Genomic DNA, 23497 nt, shown 5'->3' with positions numbered 1-23497 from the left:
TCAGGAAAAAAATATATCCTAAACCATAAATCCTAAAACCTAAACCCTTTGAGTAAACCCTAAACCTTTGGATAAATCCTAAACTTTAAATGAACCCAATAATAACTCTTCAGAAAATAGAAGCATAGGTAGAATTCAAAATATAAATGTCTCCAATCAGGAGGCACTATATAACCGGAATCCTGAAAAAATAAAATCTTTCCGTCAGCTTAGTTTCTGTACATAAACATAAAAGTGAATTAATTAAGAAGGATTAAAATGTTTTTATTTCTTACTTTTTTGAAAGCTTCGTTCTCTGGAAGTTTAGGGTGAAATAAAATGTGAGAACATCATTCATAGCTCCTCACATATTTGAAAACCACCTGCTTACGTTCTCAAATCAAAGATGGAATTCATAGAACTCGTTTTTGTTTGGTGTCGCAGTTTAGATTTAGGTTGGTAGTGATGCTGGAGGAATGAGTTTAGTTTGTTATATATAGGGCCTGACTATTTCAAACGCAGCGGTTGCGGTTGCGGAAGTTTGTGGATGCGGGTGGTTGCAGTTTCTAGCGGTTTTAAGAGATTTGTACGACTGGTACTGCGGTTAAAAATTGGTGCGTTTGCGGGTGACTTATGACTGGTTAACTACCAAATGCGGTAACAGTAAAATAATAAATTAACAATATTTACATTTAATATAATTATAAAAATATCAAAAATCATAAAATAATAAGAAATATAAATTTATATTTAGAAAGTTATCATTTTAATTTTTGAAAATTTATTGAAATTGTTTTTATTATAAAATTTTATAATATTAATTAAAATATAATAGATATATTTTAATATTTTCATAAGAGAAAAATACTAGGATATCACCAAACCAAGTTTTTGTTCCCAAACTAGCACTCAAGGCTCAAAGTCACAAAAATAGGTTTCATAAAAGAGGTAAATATACACTTATACCCCTTGGGTTAATTAATCCAAACCTTAGGGTTTAGAGTTAAGGGGTGGAGTTTTGGAATTAGGGTTTAAAATTTTATAAAATAAAAAATAAATACTAAAAAATTAAAAAATTAAAAACGGTTTCAAAAAGTATTTTCGAATTAAAAAAAAAAATTTGAAAAAAAAATAAAAAAAATTTCAGAAAAAAATTATAAAAAATTTTGAATCTGAAAACATATAAAATTTTTTTTTTCATTTTTTTGTTTTATTTTATTTGTTGTTATTTATTTTTGTTTGTTTATTTAATTTTAAACCAAAGGTATTAAGGATATTTTATCCTTTAATGAATGTCATTTTTGTGAATTTCTCCTTCTAGTACCATTTTTGAGACAAACACTCAAAAGGTGCTATTATTGACAATTGCCCTTTTCATAATTTCAATTTTAAAATTTTTATTAAATATTTTTACTTTTGTATATATATTGTTTTAAAAAAAAGTAAAAAAATTTACCCTCCTGCAACCGTCCGCAACCGCAAACGCTACCTGGAGTCAGCTTTTGAATTTATGAGATTCGGAACGGTTTGAAATGGTTTAGAGCGATTTGAGTGATTGTTGCAAACCACCAACAACCGTTACCAACCGGAAAAACTGCGTTTGCGGGTGATAGCGAGAAAACCAGTCGCCCCTATAGTCCTCAAACTTAAGGTATAGGGACACGTTAATTGAATATAAACAAATATTGTGTAAATATGTTTCATTGCTAGATTTCCCAACATTCACGCAAGAAATGTTAAGCAAATTGGATAAGTATTATATTATCGTTCCTAACTATGGAAAACAATTAATATTCAATATCGTAACTGACCGTAGACCAATATATATACTTTTGCATCACCATTTATTAAAACAATAACTACTTTTGGATCACCAGTTTATGTTCATTCCTTACTAATAAATATTGGAGCTAACGTTCGTACTTTTTTCAAATATCTATGAAATTTAGTACTCCCTCTGTTCCTAAAAGATAGATTTTTTAGTATTTTCACACATATTAAGAAAACACATTAAACTACCATAATAAATGTATCAGTTTCTGTAATTTTTAATTTTCAGTAACTTTTAACCAATAGCAATTCAATAAAGTCAATTAATTTTCTTGAAGTTTACAATTTTTTCATAGAAAACACAAAAAATACATCTTTCTGAAACAAACGTTTTTTCTAGAAAGTCTATTATTAAAGAATGGAAGGAGTATATCTCTTATATATTTCATATTTATCTTTTGTGATGAAGTAATATATATATATATATATTCGCTACCTAAAATCCTTGGCTAAATCAAAGCCAAACTATAAACCCATTGAGATAGGTTAAAAAAAGTCTATCTAACGAACATATAGTTTTTTTTTTTGAACTGACCGAACATATAGTTTTGATCTTGAATTTTTGTTCTATGCTTAACATTATAATATGGTTTTCATAAAATTTAATATATATAAATATTTGGAATAAAAACATTGAATCAAATGTTGCTTTATAAAACTAATAAATGTGTAATAATTATATGATAATATACAATGTAATATATATATATATATGTTGTTTTACAAAACTATATAAGAAATTCATCTCGTACTGACAAATCATGTTGTGTTTTTGTTGGTTCATCTTTATTATATAGCAGAGAGAACATTCTGTAAATCATTCGATCAACTGTAGCTTTACAAAAAGATATATAAGCAATTCAAATCGGATACACAAATCAGTTTTTTGTTCTTCATGGTTTATCGAGGTTACATATCATAAAAAATCATGCAGACCATGGATTCTAAGCACTATGCATCAAAAGAAATTTAATGTGTGTATTTTTCAGATACATGGAACCAGGTTTTTGCTATCACTGAAACTGGAGCTGTTTTTCTTCTCGTATATGTCGAAGCTTGTTTACCAAAACCGAATAATAATGACTATAGCAAGTTCCACGTTTTGTAGGTTCCACTGTATAAAATATTGGTCCAAGTTTTAATGTTTGAGTGGCAATTTTCGTAATTGTTATATAAAGGGATGGATTAACTTAAATTTGATGTGAGGATGCATGTGGTGCTGACAACTCAGTAATGACATAATGTAAATAAGATACAAATTTAAAGTTATTTATTAAAATGTTTCTAAAATAATATAAAAGGGGTTTTTGATCATCATGATAGCATATTTACAGAGTTATGATACATAAATCATATATGAATCATGATGCATAATGTCATAATTGCTCAAAAATCCAAATTTAACAATAAAATTGCAAGAACATGATGCATAATGCAGAATATATTGTAAATGAATGCAGAATATACGACGTAATGCAGAATGTGCATGCACCAACCGAAGTTTATGCATGATGTAAAATGTAAGACACTCATAATACAACAAGAAAAATAATCTATAAAACAAAAATGTCATAATTTCTCAAACATCCAAACTTAACTATAAGATTGCAAGAACATGATGCATAATGCAAAATGTATTGTAAAATGTAAAATAAATTGTAAAATAAATTGTAAAATGTAAAATTCAGAAGTGTATAAGAGGTGATGCAGATGACACATACAACAACCAAAATTAATGCATAATGCAGAATGTACTTGCACCAACCGAAGTTTATGCATGATGTAAAATGTAAGACACTCATACAACAAGAAAAATAATTTATAAAACAAAAATGTCATAATTTCTGAAATCCAAACTTAACTATAAGATTGCAAGAACATGATGCATAATGCAAAATGTATTGTAAAATGTAAAATGCATTGTAAAATGCAAAATTCAGAAGTATATAAGAGGTGATGCAGATGGCACATACAACAACCAAAATTAATGCATAATGCAAAATGTAAGACGCTCATACAACAACCAAAATTTAATTATAAAACTGCCAACAAGAAATCAAAGGGTTAAATGGATAACCTTAGAGAGTTTTGGAGTTAAGCAAATAAAAACCACAAACTACATGAGACTCAACTAATTACAAAGAGGTTTGAAAAGCATATACCTGTTGCAGAAGTCTGATACACGTGGAATGTCCTCAGAATCTCTAACGATTTGAACACCTTTTGAAGCACAAACCTGAGGAAATCAAAAAGTAATTAGTCTTTAGATAAAGTAGTATGCCCCTTGGTTACCTCCCAGATCATGAATTAGTCTGTCTTCATGACATAAGTGATACAGTAAGAATCACATTTAATGCGTAATATTTTGAAGTTTTGTTGGTTGTTCTCTTTTTTTTTTTTCATCCAACAAAACCCCACTTATAAGCCTTGTGGTAGAGAAACAATTGTATCTTTGTCTTTGGTTGTCTGTTCCTTCCAACAAGCTGAAAGCTGAACACCTATAGGGCTATATAAGCCGTGGGTAAGTACTTACATTCAAGAATCTGTTTCCAGTTTGAAGCCTTTGTCTTAAGACTTTCTCAAACCATTGATCTTTTAATAACTGAAAACAAATTTTTTGTCAAGCCGTGGGTATAGTAAAGTCTTCTATCTTAAAGACTACAGAGAACCGTCAAAACGGTCCCCATATCATTGAATCTGTCTAAAGATTTTTAACCGATATTGTCTTTCTCTAGAGATTTTATAAGCCGTGGATAGTTCAGTAAAAAATCTGTTTTCAGTTTGTCGTCTTTGTTTCTTGTCGTCAAACTCCACCTCATTCAAGTAACTGAAAAACAGATCTGAGTCGAGTCAAGCCATGGGTTAACTCTTTTGTCTTAAAGACTACAGAGCCGTGTGGGTCTTATTAGCCATCCTTCAGTGACTTGTTCTAAGAAGCTATTTGTTTGTTCCCACAGAACAAGCTTCCAAACTCCCCCATTGTCACTGAATCTGTCTAAAGAATCTTAACCGATAGGTGTCTTTGTCTATAGACTTATAAGACGTGGGTAAGTAAGTACTAACTTTCAAGAATCTGTTTTCAGTTTAAAGTCTTTGTCTTAAGACTTTCTTAAATCGACTGTCGTTAAACTCCATCTCATTCAAGCAACTGAAAACATATTTGAGTCAAGCCGTGGGTAAGTAAATTCTTGTCTTAAAGACCATCTCCTAATGACTTGTTCCAAGAAGCTGGTCCAGTCGTGAAACTGCCCCTATCATGTTTCCATACACCAACAAGTCTTTTAACCGATCAATCGTCTACTTTTGTAAAGCCGTGGGTCTAGTGACTTTTAAGTCGTGTGGGTTTGTTTGCCTCCAATCACTTGTTCTAAGAAGCTTTTGTTTATTCCATCAAGTAAACCTCCAAACTGCTCATTGTCACTGAATCTGTCTGGCCTTCTAACAGATGCCTGCTTTCTCTAAAGATTTTATAAGCCGTGGGCAGTACAGTAAAGAATCTGTTTTCAGTTTGCAGATTTTTCTCACTTTTTGGTCTTTTAACTCGGTTCCCTTCTAATATCTGAAAGCAGATTTTGAGTGGGTCTTTTGTTTTAAGACTATTGAACCGTGTGGACCTTTAAGACTTTCTCAAACCGTTAATTTTTTAACTCCATTCCCTTCTTATATCTGAAAACAGATTTTGAGAGTCTAGCTGTAGGTCTTTAGTATAGTCTTTTGTCTTTAAGACTCTTGAGTCATGTGTTTTGTTTGCCATCGTCCAATGAATCGTTCTTAGAATCGGGGAAGCCTCCAAACTGTCACATTGTCATTGAATATGTCAAAGACAGAGAATTTATAAGCCGTGGGTACAATCAAGAATCTGCTTTCAGTTTTTAGTCTTTTTGTCTTTAAGACTTTCTCAAACCGTTGGGTCTTTGAATCCATTCTCTTCTAACATCTGAAAACAGATTATTTTGAGTCAAGCCGTGGGTAAGTAAAAGTGTTTTTGTCTTTAAGACAATAGAGTCGTATGGTGTTATTTGCCAACCCGTAATGATATGTTCTAAGCCACTGGTCGTTAATATTCATCCAGCCTTAAAACTGCCCCCATTGTCATTGTATTTCCTATAATGTTTCCATCCAAAAAGTCTTTTGACCGATCAACTGTCAACTTTTATAAGCCGTGGGTAATACAGTCAAGAATCTGTTTTCAGTTCTTAAAGTCTTTGTCTTAAGACTTTCTCAAACCGTTGGTCGTTAAAATCCATCCAATTCAAAGAACTGAAAACCGATTTGAACCAAGCCTCGGGTAGTGAAGACTTTTGTCTTGAAGACTATAGAGCTGATCCATTGTCTATTTTTATAAGCCGTGGGTAAGTCAAGAATCTGTTTTCAGTTCTTAAGTCTTTGTCTTAAGACTTTCTCAAACCATCACATTCAAAGAACTGAAAACATATTTGAACCAAGCCGTGGGTAAGTAAAGTCTTTTGCCTTAAAGACAATATTATAGAGCCGAGTGGGTCTTATTAGCCACCCCTAACATCCTTCAAGAATCTGTTTTCAGTTCTTAAGTCTTTGTCTTAAGACTTTATCAAACCATACAAAGAACTGAAAACATATTTGAACCAAGCCGTGGGTAAGTAAAGTCTTTTTTCTCAAAGACTATAGAGCCGAGTGGATCTTATTTTGCCATCCCCTGATACAATGCACTACCAAACCCATATTATCCCAGTTAACAATCGTGCTAGGGGATGGTCTTATAGAGGCAGCAACGGGACATTGTCCCCAAATAAGAATCTGGCAGAACACTATTAGATTAGTGTCTGCCTATGATCTTTTTTGGGTTTCAAGTGAAAAAAAATCAAAACAAAACCAAAAAAAACAAAGCTTGATCAAAATCCCCGAAACATGAAAGAAAGAAAGAATCTCAAAACGAAAACCAAAATAAAGCTTCAAGACAAAACGGGAAACTCTAGCATAGACGGAGAATAAAACTTAAACTCTAGCCAACGAAAAAAACTTAAAAGTAAATCGCAAAAGTATTTACACGAAACTTAGAAACCCTAAAATAGACTAACGAGAAAAAGAAACTCTGAGCAAGATCAATAGATCAAATTAACCGATTAGACAAACTTTGAAGCCTTAGAAACCGAATCGCAAATCAAAAATTTCATGGGCAACTTAGAAATCTTGATACAAATTCACGATTTACAGCGATCGAAACACTTACATATCTGTTAACGTAGAGGGCTCTCTGTTTCTGGAAGAGATGATCGATAAAACTATTCGAAGAAACATAAGGAGACCAAAAAAAAAAGGTTTCGTTTGAGAACTCGCGTCTCCTAATGGTTATATAGAGTCGACTTCGATCGAGCACATTCTTGGGGGAAAAAAGGAAAGCACGAAGTGCTTTGATAAACACGCGTTTCTCCTAACAGTTATATTTTAATTTTGAGTCGGTGGATTTTGTAATCGAACCGGTCTTGGATTCTTACGATACCAACATAAACCGAGCCGGTTCTTTTTCCACGCTGGCTAAATATTAACCGGCGTCATTTTTTCATGTCAATTTGGCAATTTCAATTTATTGGGTTACACTTCCGAGAAAGAAAACTAATCACATATTTTTCATTCATAAAATTTGATTGGTGAGGAATTACTCTTATTAAAATTATCATTTACAGTAGAAAAAAAAGATGAGTTATAAAACATCCTTCACACTATAAAACATAAGTCAGTTAGCAACAGTCTGTGTGAGTGACATGTGTCTTTTTCGATTTTTTTATTTGTTGCTTTTTCAAATGTATTTTAAATGATTTTTTTTTAATTTGTTACTAGGTGGATGCCCGCGGTTTTGTGAATTTGAATGTTTTGTAACAATATATTTATTATAATTTTTCAAATTAAAATATGTTTTTATCATTAAATGTTTTTGTCAAATATTTCTCAAAGAATAATTGTTTAAAAAGGGTAAATATGACTAAATTAAATATTTTTGGGGAAATTTTAGGTTTACCATTTTTAAGGTATCACTTTTCATCTTTAGCATCACTAAAGGAACATTTTCAAAACTACATTTTTCATTAAGTGGCAAAAGACTCTCATATCCTTGTTATCTATATATATAATAAAGGAGAAATTACATGTTTACCACTTTCATGGTACCACTTTTTATTTTTAACACCACTAAGGAGACATTTTCAAAAATACATTTTTCATTAAATGGTAAAAGACTCTTATGCCCTTGTTATTTAAATATATAATAAATTATTATTTAAATAAAAATAAAAAAAATAATAAAAAAAAAATAAAAAAAAAGTAATTCTTTTTTTATGTTTTCGAATTATACTTTTTCAAATTCAAACTTTTTTATAAATATTTTTTTTCGAATTTTTTTTTTCAAATTTCATTTTGAAAACGAAAATTATGTTTGAAACTATTTTTTTAAGTTTTTTATATATTTTTTAAGTATTTATTTATATATTTATTAGAATCCTAAATTTCTCATTCCAAAAACGCTACCCCACCCCTCAACTCTAAACCCTAAGTCTAGATTAGTTAACCCTAAGGGTATAATTGTCTTTTACCCTTCATTAAAAATGAGAGTCAAAGTGGTTAGTGTAAACATGAAAAGTGGTAATATGAATGTGCTATTTGTGGCAATTTCCCTATAATAAATCAATATTTAAATAAGAAAAATAAATAAATAAATTAAATAAATAAAATAAATAAAATAAATAAAAGGGCAAAACTCCAAAATAGCACCATTCTAAGTTTATATCACAAAAATAGCACTCAAAAACTAAAATGACCAAAATAGCATTTTATCTTTTGAAAAATTTAAATTTTTTTATTTTTCAAAATTTGAAATCTTATTCCCAAAACCTCACTTCTCAACTCTAAACCCTAAAACCTAAATTCTAAACCCTAAACCCTAAATTCTAAACCCTAAACCCCACCCCTTGAGTGCTATTTTTGTGACTTTTGGCCTTGAGTGCTAGTTTGGGAACAAAAACTTGATTTAGTGATATTTTGGTCTTTTTCTCTAAATAAAATAAATAAAATAAATAAAATAAATAAATAAAAATAAAATAAAAAATAAATTTATGTTTTCGAATTATACTTTTTCAAGTTCAAATTTTTTATAATTTTTTTTGAATTTTTTTTCAAATTTTTTTTTACTTTTATCTTTTTGAAAATTTCTTTTTGAAAATCAAAAATTATGTTTGAAACTATTTTTATAATTTTTTATATATTTTCAAGTATTTATTTATATATTTATTAGAATCCTAAATTTCACATTCCAAAAGCCTTACCTCCACCCCTCAACTCTAAATCGTAAGTCTAGATTAGTTAATCCTAGGGGTATAAATGTCTTTTACTCTTCATTAAAAGTGAGGGTAAAAGTGGTTAGTGTAAACATGAAAATGATACTATGAATGTGCTATTTGTGGGAATTTCCCAATATTTTTTGATATTTTGTATTAATAATTGTACTAATATTTATGATTCAGTTTTATGATTCAGTTTTGCCAAAACTAAACCACAACTTGATTTTAACCCCAAACATATATCCAAACTTGAATCAAATACAAAATTAACCTAAAAGCTTTGTGAAATTACAGCCCAGCCCCTTGTGACCAAACAAAAAAATAAAAGCCATTTTTACGAATATAGCCTTTGTAAGTCGTCTGAGTCGTCTAAGATGTTGGAAGTCGTCTGGATGACTTCAAAGTAAGTCTTCTGGTGCAGCTGATCTTAAAATTAATTTATAAATTTTTTAAAAAATATTTTGGTAAGCGAAAAATTAAAATCATTTAATTATAAACAGTTTTAAGTGATATAAATTAAAATATAACAAAATTGAATTGTTTTCAACATAGATGAGTGTAGGTAGTGAATCATGGTATTCTTTGGTCTAGGGTTTGACAACATATGTTGTAGTATTGTATGTATTCTTAAGGTTAGATTTTGGAAAGCATGAATGTTTTTTTTTTTGAAAAATTAATTTTTTACCTATACGTGTTTATTTTTGCGTATAGTAAACACTTTTGAAATTTAATTTGATTTTATGAAGTGTTTAGTTAGTTAATTAAGTTTAGGGGTTATGTTTAGGGTTTAAACGACTTACATTTCAGTCGTCTAGTGAAAAATTAAAACAGACGACTTACATATAAGTCGTCCAAATATTCCCGCCTAAAATTAAAAAAAAATTATTTTTCCGCTTAAATAATTTAAACCAGACGACTTACTTGTAAGTCATCTGGGAAGTCTTCTATTTTAGTTTTCCGCAAAAAATATTTTAATTTCCCGCTAAAAATATTAAAGTCTTCTAGACGACTTACAAGTAAGTCGTCTAGGAAGTCGTCTGAATCAAAAATATTTAACCTAATTGGATCTTTTGTCTCCCTATATAAAGAAAAATTTACACATTCTCTCTCCTCCTCTCAAATGACTGCAACAAAAATGTAATGTTCATCATTCTAAAACTATTCAACCTCTCTCTAATCTCTTTGACTTGAAAACACCAAACTTTATATGAATTTTTCTGTTTTGTCTCATGTCTTTCTTTCTAATCTATCTTTTTTTACATATTTTTAATCAGATCGTATTCATCTTCCACTCATTTAAAGGTAGATCTATTAATTTTAGATATGTATTTTTATATGTTCTATAAAGATAGATTTATCTAATCTTCCACTCATTTTCTCCGTTTTTAAGTCAGTTGAACGTTTTTGGATATGCAGGTTTTTCAGATCTGGATTTGATATGCAGGTTTTTCAGATCTGGATTTGATATGCAGGTTTTTCAGATATGGAAGACTTCTGAAACGACTTACATTTTAGTCTTCTAAAATATAATGCACTAGACGACTTCCAAGAAGTCTTCCAGACGACTTCCAAGAAGTCTTCCAGACGACTTCCAAGAAGTCTTCCAGACGACTTCCATTTCAGTCGTCTGGACTTCCTGGAAGTTGTTTGGACTTCCTGGAAGTTGTCTGGACTTCCTGGAAGTCGTCTGGACTTCATGGAAGTCTTCTGATGAAGTCAACCTTTCATAATAGATCTGAGCGTTTTGGTAAGTTTTTATATCTGATTTTTCTTCATTTGGTGTCTTGTTGTATAAAGTTCTTATTTTTTTTCCAAACTAAAACTCTCCAAACCCAATCTAATCTCTTTGACTTGAAAACACCAAACTTTATATGAATTTTTCAGTTTTGTCTCATGTCTTTCTTACTAATTTATCTTTTTTGCAGGTTTTTAATCAAATGGTACTCATCTTCCATTCAATTAAAGGTAGATCTATTAATTTTAGATATGTATTTTTGTGTGTTCTATAAAGGTAGATTAATCTAATCTTCCACTTATTTTTTCTGTTTTAAGCCATTTGAACGTTTTTTGATATGCAGGTTTTCAGATCTGGATTTAATATGCAGGTTTTTCAGATCTGAAAGACTTCTGGGACGACTTACATGTTACTCGTCTAAAATATAATGCACTAGACGACTTCCAAGAAGTCTTCCGGACGACTTCCATTTCAGTCTTTTGGACTTCCTGAAAGTCGTCTGGACTTCGTGGAAAAGTCATTTGGACTTCCTAGAAATCGTTTGGACTTCCTGAAAGTCTTCTTCCATATCAAGTGGAGTCCAAGCTTGTCTTTGTAGATGAATGATCTATAATAGTTTTGTTTGTGGTATGTTTTGTGAATTGCATGTCTACTCTTTTAATTGTGAATTTTTTTTGTAAAATCAGTAATAATGTTTCCCAAGATGGAATACATGTGCTAACAATGTGTTTACACATTTAAAAATCAATGAAATAATAGACTTCAGTAGTTTTTTTCTTATCTTTGGATCTCTCATATGCAATAATAAACTCTAATGGCCTTTTTCTCATCTTAATAAACAAGAATGTTGGTAGCTTCATATTGATACAACATTTTAAGAAGCATTTTAACCCTTCTTCCAACTCATAACAATAATCATCATTAGTGTCTATAACAATAATACTTAAGAGATGAAAACAAACAATAGTAACTACTCAAAGCATATCATATTTTTTATAAGTTTGTGTTGAAAAACTTAGTCAAATTTAGTAAAACTAAGGGAGATAACATATTTTGAAAATATGAGTTTTACATATCTTGAAGTTACTAATCACTCTTAAAAACACAAGTTATTCAAAAACTAGCGTAGAAGACTTAAAAACTAGCAGAGAAGACTTCCACGGAAGTCTTCTCGGATCAGTTAGAAACTTTAATTAACGTGAATGTTGGTAACATCATAAATATCACCAATTAAGTTATAAATTTCATTCAGTAGCCGAAGTATTCACTAATAAACATGAATTAACAAGAAAATGTTAAAAAGTTTTTATAGTTTTAGAGAAAATGCAAGTTTATTAAAAATTGACGCATACGACATCCAAGGAGGTCATCTAGTAGACTTCCAGAGAAGTCGTCCATTTAGGTCAACGCGGACGACTTCAATCTAAGTCTTCCAGATGACTAAAATATAAGTCGTCTGGTCAACGCATAGGTTATTTTTGCAATTGACTTTGAAATCTGTTATCTGGGACGACTGAAAAATAAGTCGTCTACTTTTGTTTCGTTAAAAAAAACTCCAAAAAGCTAGACGACTTACATTTCAGTCGTCATATCTCTATATTAAGGAGAACTACTTTTTTAAATTAATATCTCTATAAATTAATAAAATTTCAAAGTTTCAACATTTTTAATTTATAGAGGTTTTACTGTAAATTGTTTCTTTCATATTTGAATGCTAATTAAGGAGAACTAAATTAATTAGAATGCTAATTAAAATTAAGGAGAACTACTTTTATAAATTAATATCTTTATAAATTAATAAAATTTCAAAGTTTCAACATTTTTAATTTATAGAGCTTTTACTGTAAATTATTTCTTTCATATTTTATTATTCTATTGTCTATGTTTCGTTTTATCTTATATTCAGAATTTATGTTATGAAAGCAATACTTTATATTATCTATGTTTTGTTTTATCTTAAGTTCATAAATTTTATATATGTCTTTGCTTACCCTTATAGATTTGCTTCCACGACCTATACTTCAATTACACCTAACCAATAACACAATTTTTTAAAAAAAAATTGAAGCTTACCTTACATAAACATGCACCATTTCATCACATCTTTCATTATATAACATGCATTATTTGTGATTATTACTTTTACTTTTTTTTAATATCTACAAATCAAAAGTTATAATATTTTTAATCCATTTAATCCGCGCAAGACGCGGATTACCACCTAGTATGAATATTAAAATGCATGTGAAACATGTAGTTAAGTAGATAGAGTCTTATAATTCTTATCAATAAACTCTGTTAACGATTGTTTTCGTCTGCTGAGCAATGGTGCCTTGAAAACAAAATGTACATAAGAACAATAAGTAAGCTACATTTTCATGTTCCTTTCAAGACCATATGCTTTTATTTGGCTGTTTTAGATTGGACATCGATGCATTTACAACCGCTCATGATTGTGCTCTTCATGAGGTAATGATCACTGTAGCCTTCTCCATTCTCTGCTTCGTAAGATTCCAAGGCTGAAGCCACATCAGCTGCTGCTCTTTTCTCAAGCCCATTGCTTTTTGTTCCTGCAGGAACTCTCTCTCTCTCTCTTTCTCTCTGCAACACACAATGCTCCATAGATCACATAAACAACCTAGACTTGTATAAGGTTCAGTTTAATCCAAAATTTACTTGCATAATCTTAAAACAATGGCCAATTTTGAGAAAAAAAAAGTTAGAAATTGAAAATAATAGGGAGCTGGGCAACATTAAAAACCACCTACATTCCAAATCAAATAGGCAGGATTGGAGTATTATACACCTATGAGAAAGACTTTGCAAGTAGAATCCATTGATCAAATCAGATAGTATTAAAAAGTTTTAGATTATTGGATAGAGGGCAAGACATAAAATCAGAACTTTTGATAGGATATATTTAAGGAGTCAGACCTGCATGGAATAGCTATGGATCCAAGCATTGTGCCAGGCTATTGATATATAGACCTAAAGATCGACCTCTATACCAAAACCAATCAATACAAATTCAAAACCTAAACCACAGAGCACAACCAACCAATAAATTTAATTAAGATTATAGCAAGAACACACTTGGATTGGATGGTGAGGTGAGCTTTGGGATGGGCAAGACAAAGAGAGCAAAGCTCACCGTTGGTGCAGTCTAAGTAATACATATTGCAGTCACCCTTGTGAGAGTCTACATGAAACTTGCAGTGAACAAAGAACTGCTCTTTAAGCGGAGGTTTCAGGCATGGTGGCCATCAATTATCTTCCTCCTCTGGTCCACCAGCTCCCTACACCAAAACCAATACAGATTTGATTATCTGTTTCAGAACATAAACATTTGGTATACAATTATATATATACACTCGAAGAAAACATATAAACATATCTCTTAAACCACAATTGAACTGAAAACTTTAGAAAAAAAAGAATATCTAAAGTTGAATTGAACAATTGAACTTTCACAATTTTTTGGGTTGTGAAAGAGCTAATTAAGATACCTGAGAAGTGAGAACCGAGAAGGAGCTTATCCACTCCCATGAGCTCTCAACCAAGGCGGAGATTCCTGGCCTCCCACGGTGGGTAACATTAAAAACCACTTACATTCAATTGAAGTATGATACAACTCAAACCCAAAAATATTAACAACGAAATAGCAAATAAAATGCACGAATTGTAATATCACACCTATTCATGGGGCCAATTCATTAAAGATTTCCGCAGACGCATCTATTCCTTGCAATTTCATTAATTCATAATCTCGAGAAGGTGAGAAGAGTACGAAACAACAATCCTAGAGAGCTATGGCGTTACGAAGCAAGAGGTTAGTGACACTTATCTTCTCCATCTCCAACAACTCTCAGGTTTGCAATTCCGGTGGGATCGCGAGCACCGGGACATTGTTCAGCCGCCAGATCTCCTCTGCTACCTCATCTGCTGCTGTTGTGTTAAAGGGTATGAAGATTACGGGAGATCTCTAACGATGAATTCACTCACAAGGCGTTGCTAGTTGATGAAGGCCAGCAATAACCTGAGAGAAGGCGAGATCATCAATGGTAGCATGGTGAGCAGTAGGCTGTCCGGAAATTGCATATGAAGCAACAAGTTTCGAAGGAGTGATTTAGGATTCGTCGGAAGAGAAACTCAGATAGCGTGTATGAGATGCTGGATTTGAGGCTCAACCCTCACCTATTTATAGGGATAGTGTTTGTTTCTTGTTAGCAAACGCTTCAGTTGTTGATAATAAAGAAAGGGAGACGCGGAGACTGGGAAGCTAAAGAGTTTAACGTGTATGGAATTCATATGGTGACGGTGTAGCGTCAGAGGGGAGATTAAATCTGATCTAATCGACTCCTAGTCTAAACACCGATTATTTCTTAGTGTGGGCTTTGTAGCCCACTATCGTTAATTAATAAGGCTTCGATCAAGTCTTATTTATAAATCTGGTTTTATAATGGGCTATGCAGGTAAATATTAAAGGACCCAACAAATAATCGAGAATTTCATCATTCCGCGTTTGTCTTTGCCGATGGGAATAAATTATTAAGGTTTGTGGGTCCCACATAAATATAGAAAGTGATGACGTGGACAATTTTAGGAGAGTGAGATATATGGTGTTTTTTGCACCATTGTGTATATGCTCTGGAGTGGACTAAAGAGCTAAAGAAAGAAGCGTGAAGAAAGGAACAAGAATTTGAGCAGCTGGAATTCATGGACATCAGTTTTCTTCATTGCTAAGATGAGGGCTACTCCGTTAAATCTCGATCTAGTTTAGTACTACCATTATGGAAAGTTTAGTTTCAAAACATGATCCGTCTTTGTGAATCGAGTCTGTTTGAGGGTCTTGCTTTTTCATTATTGATATTGATTGTTAAACCGGAAATAGGATAATAGAGGATTCAACGGTTATGTGAAATGGTTGATTTTAGGGACTGCTATATATATGTATATATATATAGTTATATAGTAAGGACTATGTGACGAGTGCGGGGGTTCAGAGATATCTGAGCTAGTGACGCAGATGTTTGGTGTTGTGCGAGGGCCCAGAGATGTCTGAGCTAGTGATGCAGATGTTTGGTGTTGTGCGGGGGCCCAGAGATGTCTGAGCTAGCGACGCAGATGATGTTAGTGCGGGGGTACATAGACAGACTGTACTATCGACACAGCGGGTATGTATATCTTTATGAGGAAATGCATGGTGCAGAGAGTAGCTACGCATTAAGCGCACGGGTTGTAGGGACTACTTCTCTAGCCACATATTAATTGTTCTGTGTGGTGTAGTAGGCACCGTGTTTGTTTCATGCTAGAGCTAGGCCTACATAGTTGTAGTGCTATAAACTCAGTCAGTGGTTTGCGGTTTAGCATCTCATACCTCGCTGGGCAACTCCCTTGTTGCTCACCCCTCCTTTCTTCCTCCTTTCAGGTTAGACTATCGACCAGGAGTGATTACATCGGTTTGGTGCTTTGGGTGCTATTGGGCTTTTGGGCTTTTGATGTTTCCGCTTATTTACACATTTCGGACTTTCGGCCTTGTTTGGTTATTTATATTTTAGACATCTATTTTATTTACTGGATTTCCAGCGTGGACGTTGACTTTTAAATATTTATAAATGGAGATTTCAGATATTATTATTTATCATATTATTTTTATTATTTCGAAAGTGACAGGTGTCACAATTTTAGTATCAGAGCTATTTATTTATCGTAATATTTTATTCTGTAAATCGGGGTGTTACAACACTCTTCCGTAAAAAACATCTAAATTATTTTTTTAATAATTATATCAAATTTTAGTAACTACTGGACACATAAATACCAAATTCGCGAGTATTAGTGGAAATTAATTAATTTTAAAATGAAGCAACTATAACTGTTTTTTGTTATAATGAATTTGGTTAGTTAAAAAAACTGGTTGCAAAGAGCTCCCAAACAATATTCAAAACGGAAATGAATTTTCAACAAAAATACGTTCGTATTATGAAAAAGGCACAAAACGGAAACTAACATCATGCAAACTCCTTTTTAACAACATGCAAACTATATTTCTATATTAAGTCGATTGCCCTATTTATTACCAAATGGGGAAGGAGTTTGCAAACAAATAAAACAAATGAAGATAGATGTGAGCAAACGCCCACCCCCGTTTCAGTTGTTTTCCTCTATTTATCGCACCAACAAACTAACCAAAGTGTATTAATTAACGAGTAAAACTGTTTCAAAATTTTTTTTGTACTAATAAAACCCAGAAGTTACAAGATTTGAGAAAACAAAACACAATTAAGAGTTAAGACGCAATAACTCATAAATCTAGAAAGAGGATGAATCCCAAAACCCTTGTTATGAATCTTCTCATCCTTCTCCTTGTACAAATCTCAAACTTATCAGTAGTTGTAAACTCCTTAGAAGCGTACCACCAACAATACTACCACAGATCAGAGTTTAGGGTACCGCCAAATTCGGTTGTACGAATCGTCATCTCCAATGATCTGTTTGGTCTAAAGAATAATGGAAATGCAGGTTTTGTATGCACAAACGGTAATGGGGTATGGAGGAAAAGCAAACCAGGAGACCGGTACGTTGTGGCCCAATTCAAGTACGACGGTAAGAGGAGGCAAGCTTCCACGCATTGTCATCTCCGGTCCAGATTTGGATTTGTGAATTTTCCGGTTAATATTAATCCGGACACATCTGCTTATTGTTACCCTAGCTACGTATGTGGTTACTCAGTTCGAAAAGATGGGGTTTATTACAAACCTGAGATGAAGCTTTATCCATGGACGAGACAGAAGTAATGTTATATATATATATATATATAATGATGATGCCAATGTTTCATGTACCGGTTCGTAAAATTAGATTCGCGCACTTACGTAGAGAAAAAGCACTTGCATATAGCCCGTCAATGTTTTTAATTCCGTCATGAAATGTTATCAATCAGACGAAATATTTTTCAGAACTGTATCGGTGATGTAGTAGTAGTAAAAAGAAAAACAAAAGACACTTGTAGGTGTAATTATTTTAAGAATTTTATATTATTTCTTCTATCTTTCGTTACATAAAACTTAGTTAACAGACTGAGTTCTTTTGTATGATCTGCCAATTAATTGGGAAAACAAATTGGAGTACGGTTTGGTAACCGAAATAGAGACACCTTGGCTAATTAATTACATATCTTTTAATTATGAGTTACATATCTTTTTAGTTTATTATTTGAAAAAAAAAAGGCTAAACGAACCATTTTGAAAATGCTTTGTGCTAGTATACCTTTGATTATAAAACTTGCCCCAATATATCTTTGATTAATTATTATCCGGAATTAATCTTATAACTAATTAAGTTTACATATTAATATAGTTTTTAATATATTAATAAACCAACCAAATTTGTTTACAAGTATTTAAAACAAATAAAATATAAGAAATCAAAATCTTAATAACATATAAAAAAATCAAAGCCCAATTATTCCAATTAATTTTCTTTTGATTAGAAACTGATGGATTTCATAATTCACCAAGAAATAGGGGTACGGAATTTATGATTACTTGTATAAAAAAATTAAGAAAAGTTGTATATATCGATGATTATGTATGAACGATGTATATATGATTGATAATGTGAGTAGAAAAAGAAGGTGCAGAGGTATTGAGACTATAAGTTTCAATCTACAACTGAATCATTTTCTTCTTCCTCGTTGTTCTCTTTTTATAGGTATTGGCAAGATGGATCGTAACGGTGGCAAGATCTCCGGTGAGTTTCAGGTGCTTTTATGATCGTCTTGAATGTTTACTTTCTATTGCGCTCTGGTTTGATTATTTTAGTTCTGCGTGGGCCACCTCCTCAGCTTGGGATGGGCACTTGACGTTTGTGGGTCTGCTGTCTTCTTTTGGGCCTTAGTGGCATCAGGTCGATTACTTGGACCAGGTCTGGAGTGTGTGAATTCTTCCTCTAACAATAGCCCCTTGAACAACTGGAGTGTTTCAGGCTGTTATCCAGGTCAAATGTTGATTCCGAGCTGGATGTCACGTTCGAGGTCATCGGTGCAAGATCATTCTAGGACCCGGTTCAACATTCCGATTTTCTATCCTTAATTGTTGATTTTACCATGGATTTGATATAAATCAAAGGTTTGATTTTCATTTCTTAGGAACCAAAACGTTTTGAAAAAGAAAATTATTTCTTTCCTTGGCTTAAGAAGCATTAGACTCTTTATTTTCCCTGAATTGCCTTCATTACATCGTTTCAAGAGGAAGAGATGTTATTTCAACTGATGTAGGTAACTTTTTCTTTTACATTCTTCCACTTGTCTCATCTCTGTTTTCATCTTTTTCCACTTCTTTTTTCGATGGCGCCTCTGATCAGAAGAAAATCAAGGAGGGTCCCCCTGGCTTTGTCTCCTAGCAATTCCGATGATTCAACATATAACGATGGGTTCATGTCTTGAGCCCGCCTTCTTCTGCCATTATTTCATCTTTCGGGAATGTCGGTTTAGTTGGCCATTCTTCTGCCCTGGTGCCCGGGCTCCGGTATCAGGAGCAACGTTTTTTGTTCCCATTGGGGATTGCAAAACTTGACTTGGTTTGGTCCCTTGTCTCCTGGTATTCTTGGCTCCGAAAACTGTCGGTATATCGGAGTCGATTCAGGACTTGAGAGAGTCACTTGAGATTCTTATAGTGACAATTTTACTTTTCCTACTGGGGATTCCATGCATTGGTTAGCGCCTCCAGGGTATTTCACAATGTATGCAGCCTTCTTGAAAAAGTGTAACCTTTGGTTCCTTCTTCTCGCCATCCTGTTCAAATACTACCATAGACATGATAAGCCGTTGAGGCTTAGTGGATCTGAACCATCATTGTCCTTTTTGTTTTATCCTGTGAGATTGGGCAGGTGGGCAGGTGGGCAGGACGTGGAGCTACAGATACTTGAGGCCATCACCACCTTTAGGTCAATTTGCTAAAGCCCGGTATGTATGATATCGTTGGTTATCCCATGATAATAATTTCCCCACTATTTTGAATAGAAACTGGGAAAGCAGGTATTTCTTCGTCAAGATCGACGAGAACTCCGTCCCCGAGTTAATCGTTTTAGTTCTCAGGGTTATATGCTCTATAGGCATCTTATCCTTGAACGACATCGATTGAAACCGAGATGGTGCAACTTGTGATTGGCAAATTTAAGGAAATTGCCCCTTGTACTTGGAGTTCATTTACTCCTATTGGGATCACAACCATTTTTGACATTCTCTCTGATGAGCGGAATTCCAGCTGCTTGTCAATTTTTGTGTTTATTTGTTTTTGATTGTCTGATACTTTGTGATTCGGGAATTTGAGCTTGTCTAGTGGAGATCAGCGAGGCTCATGTTCTAGGTCTCGACATCAGCCGCTTGTTCTCTGAAGTAGTGAGAGGGAAGCTTCTGCATCAGCTAAGAGGACCATAACGGATTTGGATTGGACCCCGTTTTGATGATGATGAGTCATGTTCTCGTACAAGGGAGTTTTCTATGTCATTTGATTTTCCGGGGGACACATCCTTTTCTGAGGACCGTTCCTCTAGCATTGAGATAAACCAGAGTTTTCGCCTGGCTGGCAATCTGGTGGATAAGTTCGAGCACTCTGTGTAGAGCCATGTCTAGCGAGGCATATGTCGGACCAACGCTCGCGGTAAGCATATTCCTGTTTCAGTTTGGTTTGTGTTGGTGCGGAGTGCCAATTTTATTAATGTTCCTTGTGGTTTTTCCTTTCTTTTTAGCATATGATCTTGGTGAATCGACTCCGCACGTACAATGAATGTGCGCTCCTTTATGAGAGAGAAAGAAGGTTCTGATTTGGAAAATTCCACCAACCTCGATCGTATTGCACTGAAGATAGCACATGAGAGGGGAAAGAGTTGACTCACTGTTCATCAGAGCTGAGTTTCAGTTTGTGAAAGTTGAAGATCGGGGAAGAGGCCAAGATGATTGTCTTAAGGAGTTGGAAGCTCAACGTTCCACCCTTCGTTCTCAACTGAAAATCACACTTGGATCTTTGTCAGTGTCTAAGTCACACTCTCGTGCTATTCTAATCACTATAGAAAAAAAAGCAGTAAGATCAATCTTCGTGAAGAATATAATAAGATAAATCCTAGCAATTCAATTAGCAGTTCATCATAAGCCACTTATAATCTCTAAATCTAACAATATGCATATTCAGACATGTTTAAAGAAACATAAATCAAAGACTAAATAGAAATCATAACTAAATCCACAGGAAATCCAAGAAGACTCCAAAAGGAGTTATTCTCTTCTCTCCTTCTCTCAAATCAAGCGTAGCCTAAATAGTGGCTGGAAAAAAAATATAAATAGGTTAGGCCATGTCCTTAGCTCTTTTGTAAATAAGGGACACTTCTGGGCCACTTTGCAATTCTTGGAACGTCACTAAAACTTTTTGGAAAATTGGTTAGGATGGGTGTAGTTCGACGCCCATGTGGTGTCGCTCAATGCCCTTCAATTTTCTTGAATTCTCGACAGTTTCCTCTCGAGCGTCATACGAACCACCCTTTAGTAAAACATGCATAAACTTCGATCTAGGATCCTGATTGACCTCAAACCGGTGGCATTGGAAATTTAGCTCAAAGCTATATCTTATGTAAAAAGAGGACCTTAGTCGTACCGTGCTAAGTCTTCCATCTGGTTCTTACGTGGATGTATCTGCGCAGTTCTACAGTTCTACTTCACATAAAGCTCCAAAATCTCTAAAGTTGTCCAAAATGTACCTAAACCTGAAAAGACTCTAAAACAACTCCAAATACATAATATAAAATCTAAACATGACATATATCATGGTCAAAAACCGATAAAAACCATGATATATCACTTGGTCACGTAATTCTTCTATTGTATGTGTGTTGTCTCTCAATATTTCTTACAGTATCTTTGATAGTTCTTAGGTTTCCCATGTTAATGTTGTGCCAAAAAGGGGAGAAATCACCATGGTTAAGAATAAATAAGATGAATTGATTCCTACTAGAACTATCACAGGCCATAGGATATGTGTTGATTATCGAAAACTAAATTATGCATCTAACTATTTTTGACATATACTCAGGATTCTTCCAGATCCTCATCCACCCAAATAATCAAAATCAGCAACTAACAACTTTGGCAGACGAAACCACAACCTGAAATCAACAAAAAAAAATACTCTTAAAGCATTAACAAACCAAGAAGAGCCCCCAAGGGCGTTCTGATTTTGTCAGAATTCGAATCTGGAGCTCACTCGGAACGCAAGGAAGCTTGTACAACTTCATAAGAGAATCTTTATCCGACTATGAATCTGACATCAAATTAATTTGGCGAGGAACAGACAGTCTATAAGCTCAGTGAGGGTGGTCTATTTGTAACTTCAGCTCAAGGACGATGAGCTGTCTTATTCAAAGCACTCTTCACCTAAAAAAGGAAAGCTTGTCGACAGAAGAAAGGACCGACTTTTCTCCATATAGCTTCTAGAGAGTTAAAGAGATAAACTAGCAACCTCGATATTTATTGTATAGTGAGCTGAATTTGATAATCAAACATGCCTCACATGTATAACCTCTTTCCAAGTCTAGATTTACTTTTAATATAAACGTGATTTCTGACCTATTATGTGCCTAATCTACTCATTAAAAACATACTTGAACCTCACTCTCAACAAGTGAAGGAAGATCTCACTTCACCAACAAGAAGTTTGAAATTTTACTTAAGAAGAATGGAGTGAAGCAAAAGGTGTCAACACCTTACCACTCTCAAGAATTGGGCAAGTGGAGATCTCCAATAGAGAAATCAAATTTACCTTGAAAAAAAAAACAGTGGGTACAACAAGGAAAGATTGGGAAATCAAGTTATATGATGCTCTATGGGCATATCGAACTGACTTCAAAACACATCTCGGGACTACAACAACAAGGAATGACAGGGAAATCAAGTTAGATGATGCTCAATGGACTGGATAAGCCATCGCCATGCCCTTTGGGTGGATCCGTACGGGGCTATGGCCGATCGGCCTAAACCGGCTTCGTCCTTCAAAACTTACTTGTAAATTTCAGCTATCTCTCGACACAACTATAAATGGAGACTTCATGACTAAGTTTGTGGAAGATGCAACTCAGATGATTGAGAACCTTGCAGCTAGTAATAACAATTGTTCAGATTATGACAAATCCATAAGATGCAATACTTCTGAAAGTGCTCAGATATTTGAGCTGAAAACAATGGTAACTCAACTCCTAAAGAATCAACAGAGCCAGCGCATACATGTTAATTTATGTGATGATGTAGCTGAGATATATGTTGGGAAGGAGTCTTATGATCAAGAAAAAATGAATTATATGGGGTTCCAAAACATATGATTCAATTCAAACTTTATAAATATTCCTAAGGAGTTTACTAGAAAACCGTATGTGCAAAATCCGGCTCACGTTTCTTTTAACCCATGTTCGAAACTACGCTAGGCGCTAGTCGGGCGGCAATTTCGGACCTAGCGAGTTACCAAAAAATCGGGGATTAAGCGGGGTATATGCGGGGACTAATTTTTAAATTTTTTTAATATTTAAAACTAAATATATAATGTAAATATTCATTATAATGTGATAATTTCTATATACTGAAATTTGTATCAATAATTAA

The 23497-nt window shown here is 33.4% G+C and overlaps 1 protein-coding gene across 1 annotated transcript; it reads left to right on the top strand.

The window, feature by feature from the left end:
• The first annotated feature begins 15043 nt into the window (after positions 1-15043).
• LOC106350269 lies at positions 15044-21633 on the top strand. Its single transcript, XM_048734810.1, has one exon. It carries the CDS (start codon positions 17178-17180, stop codon positions 17649-17651), a length of 474 nt encoding a protein of 157 aa, XP_048590767.1. The 5' UTR covers positions 15044-17177; the 3' UTR covers positions 17652-21633.
• The last annotated feature ends 1864 nt before the right edge of the window (positions 21634-23497 follow it).

This window comes from Brassica napus, chromosome A6 (genome assembly GCF_020379485.1).
Source record: "Brassica napus cultivar Da-Ae chromosome A6, Da-Ae, whole genome shotgun sequence".
Lineage (NCBI taxonomy): Eukaryota > Viridiplantae > Streptophyta > Magnoliopsida > Brassicales > Brassicaceae > Brassica > Brassica napus.
This window is presented reverse-complemented; position numbering and strand designations above follow the sequence as displayed.